At 45.0% G+C, this 10,114-nt stretch overlaps 1 protein-coding gene and 1 pseudogene across 25 annotated transcripts in view; one reads left to right on the top strand and one right to left on the bottom strand.

The window, feature by feature from the left end:
* The first annotated feature begins 1,802 nt into the window (after positions 1 to 1,802).
* On the top strand, positions 1,803 to 2,349 carry LOC132659296 (small ubiquitin-related modifier 2-like; annotated as a pseudogene).
* A 4,151-nt stretch (positions 2,350 to 6,500) lies between these two features.
* KANK1 (KN motif and ankyrin repeat domains 1) overlaps positions 6,501 to 10,114 on the bottom strand; it is a 216,009-nt gene continuing 212,395 nt past the window's right edge. For 15 of the 25 annotated variants that reach the window (XM_060410924.1, XM_060410915.1, XM_060410922.1 and 12 more), the window contains one exon: positions 6,501 to 8,189. In XM_060410924.1, coding sequence (XP_060266907.1) covers positions 7,914 to 8,189 — 276 coding nt within the window. In that variant the 3' untranslated portion in view covers positions 6,501 to 7,913. The remainder of the gene's footprint in view (positions 8,190 to 10,114) is intronic. The other 10 variants (XM_012123804.5, XM_060410921.1, XM_060410931.1 and 7 more) reach the window with 1 other exon arrangement.

The raw sequence follows: 10,114 nt of genomic DNA, 5'->3' as shown, positions 1-10,114 counted from the left end.
TAGAAGTACTCTCTCCTACCTTTTTAAATATTACATAGACTAGAACACAGAGCAGGGTTTTTAAGATAGACACTAAGCTTCTGGCTATTTGGTTATACATATGGTCATATATTCTGACAATGACTGAGTGAGGCACATAGAGGAACTTCATTAATATTCTTTGGTCATTCAAGGCCTGTCATCAATCAATGTCAGCAAGTGTTCTTTCTGAAAGTGAGTCTTGTCTCTGAGAGATTAATTTATAGGTGGGGGAGCATATAAACAAGTTTCCCCCTTTCCCAATGAAACACTGACTTCTCCTCCCTCTTACTCATCTCGATTTAGTCTCTGACCCCGGGGCTATGGACACGCACGTCATGCCTTTAGACAGGGAAATCCCTCAAGTTGGTTGCCGGTCCCAAGGGCCCCAGAGGCCGTCACTCACAGATGCCTCTGTCTCTCCGACCTTGGCATGAGTGTCTAGATGACCACTGTCCTGGCTCTGTAAAGGGAAACCATTGTATGCCTCTGCCTGATGGTAGAGTAAGAACACAGAGATGGAATTCAGAGGTGGCAGCTGAGAGATGGCAATGTTGCACACCCGCTCCTCCCTGCCTCACTCCACTCCTCCTTGCCTCACTGGGGTTTCAGGAGGAGACCGTGACTTCTCAATGAGCATTCATGAGGGAACAAGCCAACACAAAGAGATACTCAGTGGGATTAGCATAAATAAAGGTTTCTTTCTCAGCGTTATGTGTGGGTTATTTTTTTCCTACAAGACTGCTGTGATTCAAGTAAAGTCTTCTGACCAAATTTTAAAACCCAATTCTGGATGAACACAGGCTTTATAAACAGTCAATATTATTATACAAGCTGTAGAAAGAAAGAGTTGCCACTAGATAATAGTGGCATAGCTTTGCAAAATTCCTTTTTAAATTGGGGAGCTAAAGTTCCACACATGGAACAAGCTAACTTTAAGATTTAAATCACAGGAAAATGCAAACAAACAAAGGAAATCCCACAAAGATTAGAGAGTGCAGACACTTAGGTGTTCCATCCAGCAGGCACCTGTGGCTGAGATAAGGGGAAGTCCACTTATAACACTTCTTCCCTTGACCAGTGGTTCTCAAAAGTGTGGTTTCCAGACCAGCAGCATCAGTATCACCTGGGAATTTGTTGGAAATGCCAGTTCCTGGGCCTCTTTCAAGACCTACTGAATCAGAAACTCTGGATAGGGCCCAACAGTCTGTGTTGTTACGATCCCTCCTGGGGATTCTGATGTGTGATCAAGTTTGAGAAATGCAAGTTTGTAAGACACAATCAGTCTCACAAGATAGACAGGAAAGGGTTTTCCTTCCCAAAGAGATCGAGTCCTTAGTACCCAAAGACATCTCAGTAGTGGGTTACCTTCTCTCCTTTGCATCAAGGATGGTCCTGTACTGAGCATCCTTGGAAAACTAAGACCCATTCAAATAGTCCCCTGTGTTCTGTGATTCAGCCCCCAATGACACTGTCCCTGTGTCCACACGTCAGCTGCTAAGCCCTTTGGCTACAGCAGCACCTACTTCCTGGCGCCAATTCCAGTATCAATAAAGAAAACCTAAGTTATGCTGTGGTAACAAATTGCAGCCTAACGTCCCAAACTTAATGCCATCAAGATTTATTGTACTGTCCATAATACACCTGTAACACAGGTCAGCACCGGACCGCTACTCCCTGCAGTCCCTGGGGAAGCCAGGCTGATTTCCATCTGCACACTTGATTCCATGATCACCATGATGGGGAAAAAGAACCTGAGGAGCTGCACAGCTGGCAGGGGCCGCCTTCTTCTGCCGCTCCTGGTGCCGGCTGTGTGCTCGTTCTGGGGGGACGTGGTATCTCTTTTGTGAAGCGGCAGCTAGGAGACCCCAGCGCTCACCATGGTGGGCGAAAAGCCCAAGGAAGGAGTCAAGACTGAGGACAATGATCACATTAATTTGAAGGTGGTGGGGAAGGATGGTTCTGGGGTGAGAGTTTAAGAGGCATACACCACTTAGTAAACTAATGAAAGCCTACTGTGAAGGACAGGGCTTGTCAGTGAGGCAGATCAGATTCCAATTTGACAGGCAGTCAATCAGTGAACAGACACAACTGCACAGCTAGAAATGGAAGATGAAGATACAATGGACGTAGTCCAGTAGCAAACAGGAGGTGTCTACTAAAAAGGGAACCTGCTACTTTACTCCAGAATTCTGTTCTCCCAGACCAAGAAGACATTCTCAGTTAGAAAACTGCAATTTGGCCCCACCACATCCTGACTATTGCAGTAAGAGCTTCTCTATTCTTTCATTTTCCCCTTCCTCATTCCCTTATTGTACATACAGTAACTGGTGTATGTGTACAAGTATATTTTATTTTTTAACTAACTGGCCAATGGTATGTTTTGATCGACATAAAATGGAGACGGGATAGGGAAAAATACTGATTCTGTGAAAATACCCCCTTTTCTCCATTAGTGGCATACTCATCAGCTCTTATCTTTATATTCCAGGGAGTTATTTTGCTCTCACTGTTTAACAAAAAAAGAAACAAAACAACAACAACATAAAAATTCTTGCATACCTTGTTCGATTCGAGAATTTTAATGTTTTACATTTATCATTGTAAAACCAAGGACAATTTTATAACTTTTTTGTACGTAGCTGATACATGTAGGGCAATCTGTCTTTAAGCAGGGATAAATTACTCTAAAAGAAATGAATCCTAGATAGCTTTCCCTTCAAGTCAAGCATCTTGTTGTTTAAATAAACTCATTTACAAAAAAAAAAAAAAAAAGGAACTGGCAGGGCAGAGTTCTCAGTCTTACATTCACTATCTCTTTGTTCCTGCTGACCTTCAAAAAAATCAATCTTTTTTTTTTCCCCCAAGAATATCTTAATTCATAAAATGTTTCTATTTTTAATAAAAAATATTAAAGTTAATACACCCAAAGGAAAGTGCATAAATCATGAGAATACAGCCTGACGAATGATCACAAAGTAACCCTAAGAGGTCAGCTACATAAGACTAGGAGCAAGCTTGCTGTTGGGGGTGCCCAGCCCCTTTCAGGCCTCTCCTTGCCCCTCCTAATGGGAACACCCCTCAGACTTCCAACTCATTCATTCAACTCGGATTTATCAGCCAGGGACCGGAACTCCAGTCCTGGCAGGTGTTACAAACCCAAGCAGGAAAGCTGATCTTATGAAGCTTCCTGTCAGAGGGCTGGCTTATCTGGGGAGGGACATATTTCAGACAGGGTTTGGTGGCGTGTGTTGGGGGGAGAACTCTCTAAACCCCTTATTGATGAGTGTTGCCTTTATTACCTGTTTATTTAAGCACATTCAGCATTTCATAACAGAGCAGATACAGTCAGAGCCAGAATCTCTTTGCTGCCTGACACATGAGAAGTAAGTGGCCTGCCCTGCTGGCACGAGATCCCTGACAGCTAGCATTGAGCTGCCCCTGGAACCCCTGGGCAAAGCAGCTCTTGCCCACCTGCAGCTCAGGGGTTTTCTCTTCCTCCCCTTCATAGTGGTTCTAGGGCTGGGTTAACTGGATCTTTCTGAGTTGGGGAATGGGGAACAAATGTAAAACATATGTTTTCCCCCAGATATAAGAATGCCATTTGGTCTTAGGAATATTTTTTATGCAGCTTCTATTATCTGAAAGTTAGGGATATGGTGCCCATTCCCTTGCCTATGAAATCAATAGTCTTAATGGAGAGGCAGAGGGCAGCTGGTTCCCTAAAATGCCAGCCCTTCTCCACATGTCCTCAAAATCAGGCTACACGAGTACTTTGCCTTCCAGCTTCTCTACAAAATCCTTGCCAGAATTCAGACCAGGTTATCTCAGGGACACCATGACGAGTGCTGACTCACTCCATCTTTCACCCTTAAAGAGCTGATGTGACTTCCCAACTCCTCCCCATAGGAAGTAGCCAGGCCTTTGGTGGGGAGGGAGGGCAAGCCTGTGCAGCTCTGGAACACTGTGACCAGTGGTTCAGTCACATCCCTTCAACAAAATGTACTTTAAATATATTTTTATGATCAGCTGGGGTCTAAATTACAGCCATGCTGAATAAGAAGAGAGTAAACATATGATTAGTAATTTCCGTATGGCAGAACGCACCGAACAGTGTCTGGCTAAGGCCCAGGGCTCAACAAGAACTGTTCTTTCAGTAAAAAAAGAATATAGAAAATGGCCTTTATTCCAAAGTCAAAGCAACAGGCCATGACCTTCTCTTTCCTTTATGGTAATCGTCTTGCTTCACGAGGAAGCGGGAAAGGAAAGAAAAGATGACGTTAGGAAAATGCTCCAAGAGCTGTTTGCCTGCTTAACTTCCATCATTCACTTATGTACAGAGCCACCTCCTACTCCTATACCATAAACACAGAAAACAGATCCTGGGCAGCCCTGATCCCTTGCCATCTGGTAATGACTATTCCAGGAGATACAGAAACGTCACTGAACGTGGAAAAATGCCACACAAAGACTACTCACCAAAGACAAATGATTCAATGTTAGGTTTCTTGTTTGGCTATAGCTCTCCCCATCCCACCTAACTTGTTTGGAAAAGAATATATGAATAGCATCTCATAATTCAGGAATGATAACATTCTCGGTGTGGACCAATGGCCACACTGGGAAACACCTGGGATGCTTTGGTAACGGTGCAGATTCTCAGACCTTAAGAACTGGAATCCTCAGGGTGGGGCCCAGAATTTGCATTTTCATCAGCTCCTTCAGGAAATTCTTATGCATGCTGTGAACCGATTATACAAAAGCCTCAACAAAAATAAAACTGTCTCTACTTGCAGCAGGCTCCCTGGACCCCAAAAGGATTTAAATCATTAGGATTTAAAGAAATGTTATTTCCTTTGAGGGGAAAAAAAAAATAGCAGTTTTCTTACCTGATTCTATCTGCAAAAGCTGTTATATATTTGCAGTATTTCATTATTATTAATACAAAAGTCCGGGATAGAATTCTTCTCATTAGCGTACTGGTAACTTATGAGAAGGGTCCAGTACTTCATGTATTTTGGGGACTACTGCCAAGAGCAAGGCCTCCTTCCCCATAGTAAGTACAGGATTTAGTCTATTTAGTCATGATGGTGGAGGACAAGGGGTCAGTTTTGCTTTTTTTTTTCAACACTACAGTCTCAAGTTTCTTGCTGCTTTCTACCTTTTGTCTTGGGGAGGATTCCAGGTTAGCCTCCACACTTCCAGAGCAAGGATGTCTGGGGAATTGGCTCTCTGTCACTTAAAGGTTAAGCCTTCTCTTCACTTAAGCTGGACAATACACTGAGGAGTCTCCAGCCCTCTGTTGTCCTCACTTGGGGACTGTGCCCAAGTCTCCTGCCACAAATCCCTTTATGGAACGGTGCCTCCATAAATCGCAGCTGTCCCAATGGGGGAAGTCAGGCTGGTTTTATAGTGTGCCAAGATCCCAAGATAAAAAGCATTCTAAGTGCCCAGAGCTAGCAGAGCAAACAAGGCACAAGCCAGCATATGTTACCCAGAAGTTAGCCCCATAAATATCTCCTTCCAGATACAATAAGCACTCATTTTCTTCTGTAAAACTCAGCACAAGAAATCTGAAATGCAGCACGCAGATGTAAGAATTCATTTTCTTATGCATGGAAGGTATGAGTGCATTCTGTTCTCAAATGAAACAAAGAAAATTCTGAGGACTGCAAACCGCCTGAGATACTTCCTTGCTCAAAAGGCGTGTCATGCTGTTAAGGGGCAGAAAACTCACAGCTCCACTTCTCCTCACACACCAACTCTTCCACTTTATTGTCCTATTTCAGGTCTGAAGGAATTTGGGTTTGAATAACTATCTGAAATGAAATTTAGCACAGATCCCAGAGCAAGCAGATCCATCACAGGAGGGCAAGGGGTGCTCACGACTCCAAGTAGCTGTGCCGTCACTTTCCTGGTTCAGTGATGCGTCTCCAATATACCCGGGCTCTCACAAATGGCACCGGTTGAAGTTCACCACCAGCAACTGTGCCAAAACACAGCTGCATTTTGGCTGCCAAGCTTCTCATTTCATGTGAGAATCATTCCCTTCAGCTTTTACAAAGTACCTGAAAACAGGTGCTGCTAAGCCAACAGCACGCTGGAATAATGTGTGTATAGTTTCATCTTTCCTTTCTCATCCCTGCAGGTTTCAACCAGTCACCCAGCAGCTGCCCCCCAAACCAGAGTCAAGGACCAGTGCTTCCGCACTGGAGAAGAGTTAGCTTAGCAGTTAATTGTGAGGTTACCTGTCTGATGAATTGTCTGCCTAATTAGGTCTTAAGTCTGAGACTCCTGCTGCGCAGCCTGAGTAATGAGCAGAGCTGGAGATGGAGTCATGAGCTTGGAGGCGTCTCCTTTTGCTGGAGCCTAAGACGAGTGGACGGGGCACTCACCCTCTGCCCATCAGCTTTCACTGCCACTGCTATAAGTCAAAAGGATCAGGGCAGACAGCTGTCAGAAATGAAGAAGAGACAAGTAAAAGAGCTTAATGAAATTTTATTTTGAAAATATGGCAAGAGTCTAAGGCACTTCAAACATTTAAATACATGTAAGACCAAAGTAAATGTGACATGGGATAAAGGAATCCATAAATACGTGAAGAACTACACTGTTTCTCTAGAGGCCAATGGATAGCCAATTTCTCTAACACAATTCAACTTTCATCATTAGACACAGAACTGTGCAATTATTAATAAAAATACGGCAACATTACATGTCGTTCTTCATGTCTTCAGTTACTATGGAATATAAAAGTTCAAAATACTGTGTCAAGTTTATATAGATACCCTTTGTATAAAATGTCATATAATACAGCCACCTAGATAAAACCAACTGAACAGACTTCCTTTTGATAAGTTTTATAGTTTTTGAGAATTCCACCTTTTATTTTTTAAACCAGAAACCTACCAGCCCAGGCCCGATTCATTCATGATCAAAGTCATCTCAACTTCCTTATTTTAAAATAATAAAGACAAAAGGAAAATCAACAAAACCATCCTGGAACGGAGCTTTCAAAGAGCTTTCCAATGGGTCCACATTTAGTAAATACAAATACTTGTGGAAAAGTTTTAAAAACACCATGCCAGTGAGAACTTGATACTTTTCAGCAGTGGTGGGGGTGTGGAGAGCAGGAACAGACGTTAACAGAAATTGCCCACTCAGGTCAGGTTACAATTTCCTACAACTGTACATAACAGAGCAGAGACTCAACAGCAAGTGTGCCCTACACAGAGGGAGACGGCCAGAAGGGGGGCATGTGTGCCCAGCCAGAAATCTCTTGCTGGCTCAGCTCCCACTGGCAGCTCCAGCCTTCAGCCCCCGGTTTTCTGTGTTCTGTTTGCTGGTGAGCTCAGGCACAATGTACATTCAGTATCTGTCAGCCCAACAGGAACAATTAGCAGCTTAGTGGTGGCATGTAAATGGACGGCTATTTGCACACAGTCAGTCAAATGACCCTCGGTGGGTGGGACCAGGAGATGTCTTCCTTCCAAGTCTTGGGGTGCCCTAGAGACCAGGAAAGGGGAAAAAAAAACCGGGGGTTAGTCAGTGATCTCAGGTAGATGCGTCCTCTGTGACACAGGAACTCTGTGAGCACCACGCATGAGCCAGAGTGAGGAGGGCTGGAACCCCATACACGGTCCTCCAGGGGGAGCCGCTTTCAGGCCAGCAGGCTTGGCAGAGCCACCTCCAGCTGTCCTGGGAAGTCAGCTTCCTGCTGAGAGGGAACCCTGAGACCACGGGCTGCTGCTCACTGTCAACTTTAAGAAAGATGCCAGGAAGGCGATGTGTATTCATGGGCTCAAGACGCGCCATTTGGATAACTCTATCCAGAATAAACGCTTCCTGTGAGGGTGTGAGGACAAGCAGGCATCCAGCCTCAGCAGTGCTAACCATTAGCACTCCTGGCCCTCTGGGTGGGGCAAAAATGATGAATTCTTACACTCCCGACTCAAACTTTGGTTTTCAGAATCGTCATGAAACCTGCATGTCCTGTCAGTTCCCCGAGGAAGGGGGCCAACTAGTCTGGTGGCTTGCAGCCTGTGTACGAACGCCAAGTGCACAACACTGACCGGAGACTGGGCTTTGGCGAAGTTGACGTGGGCATACAGCAGGACGGCAATGTCCTTGTGTCCGGCTTCCAGGGCTATCGAGAGTGCAGTGCTGCCATCCTGGAGATGAGATGAAAATAAACCAAGTCGGGCTTCTCAAACTTCCAGGTAGCCAAAAGCTAACAGCACCAGTCCCTCTCAACTGGTAAGGCTCCCCAGTCTAACAGTTTGTTCAGTTCTTTAGGAAACCTTCTGGACCTCTTAGGTGCCAAGCCTGAAGGATGTCAGGATAACAGAGGCACAACTCCTACCCTGGCCTCAAACAAGGATCAGCCTGTTGCCAGTGTTATCACCTCACGGTGGTCAGTGTGTATGTCTGCATACAGGGGAGTCTCAACAAAAACAGGCTGCCCAGGAAGGGCTCTAATTCACCCACCTAGCCCACCGGCAGGGGGCAGTAGGCAAAGGCAGGGATAGAAACGTAACTTTTTTTTCTTTTTATAATTACAAATGAGCCATCAAGCAGCATGGTGTCTGTTCTGATGCCTTGCAATTTGCCAAGAATCTCTTAACTTTCCTCTTAGGGAAGGAGTGGGTCCTACAGCCCTAACCACCCTTCTAGAATGCTCCAAGTCACACCAACATTTAAGCACTGAATCCTGTTGCCTTGCAGGAATATATCTTATGGATATACGAGGGGCAACACTAAATACGGTAAAGAAAATTTTGTTAGGATTCTACTAAAATGCAGGAATTTAGATGGATATAAAGATGTATCAAGACAAAAACAGTATACTGGACATCAACTATACTTTAACCAAAAGTAATTAACAATAATAAAAAGACAAAATATGGCACAACTTATTTTCTTTCTAGTCCTGGGATAAGGATTCCCTTTTGGTCACCAGCAGCAGGGAACAATCTGTGTATGGTTTGAGCCTTAGGGTCCTCCCTCCCACTCTGAATTCTGGGAGTTACTTTTCTTCCAGAGGCCAGCTGGATACCCTCCTGCTCCTTAAAGGATAAGCAGTAAACAGGGGACCAGGATTTCTGGAAGTCACTGCGGCTCGATGGCCTCTTACTACGAGATCTACAAACTGTTCTCCGCGGAGAGTAGAAGTAAAAGCAAACAGAATCAAGGCACATGAAATGCAGACTGCTCTTAAGGAAAGAGAAGCTGGAAGCTGGCCCTCCTCTGCAGCAGAGTGAAGGGGATCTGGTGCAACCGCAGCTCACGTGCTCCTGGGGAGGTCACTGCAACTGCAGACGCCAGGCAGTCCTTCCTGCCAGTGAATGCCTGTACTGACTGGCTCTTCCTGCTGGTGTGGGCCTACCAGGATCTCAAGTGTAGCGCAAAGGAGAATGTTTTCCCTCTAATCTTTCAGTGTTTGGACCCAATGGAAGCCCTGGTTTCAACCTGTGCTCCAGAGAGATAAACTTTCAAAAACAGAACCAACCCAGCCAGTCCTCTGGGACCTTTGGCCCTCTGAATCTTGTCACCACCCATGTTAGTTCCTGTGCCATGACCTACTGGTTCTCCTCCTCTTTGGCCTGGAGACACCCAGATCAGCAGCTTTCCTCAGAATTTTTTCCAGTTTTCCAGTCAAGGGGTTATCTGGGAATGGGAAAGTTTGGGAACTGGGAGAGGAAGGAGATGAGAGTGACAATGATGGGAACAGCCTGAGAAGGAGTGGGAAAATGTGCTGAAAACAAGCCAAGATAGTCCGGATCCCCTAGCTGATGAAAGGTCACCAATTATTCACTCGGATGGACCAGGGGCAGGGGGCGGGGCTGGTCCTCTTCTCTCAGGGCACCTGGTAGTCACCCACACCGAATTCGTTTCTGTATCGTGAATCTGTTTATCTCCCTTCAGTACACTGGTTCTTGTACATGACCATCATCTTCTTCCTTTTATAAATTTTAGAGTGAGGCCTGTTTCTTTTTCTGCCCTTGGCTTCAGTTAATGGGAATATTAGTTTGTACACAGAAGATGCTGCCAAGCTGGGCTGTGAAGGGAAGTGGCCTGAATGATAACACAAATCCCT

This window comes from Ovis aries, chromosome 2 (genome assembly GCF_016772045.2).
Source record: "Ovis aries strain OAR_USU_Benz2616 breed Rambouillet chromosome 2, ARS-UI_Ramb_v3.0, whole genome shotgun sequence".
Lineage (NCBI taxonomy): Eukaryota > Metazoa > Chordata > Mammalia > Artiodactyla > Bovidae > Ovis > Ovis aries.
This window is presented reverse-complemented; position numbering and strand designations above follow the sequence as displayed.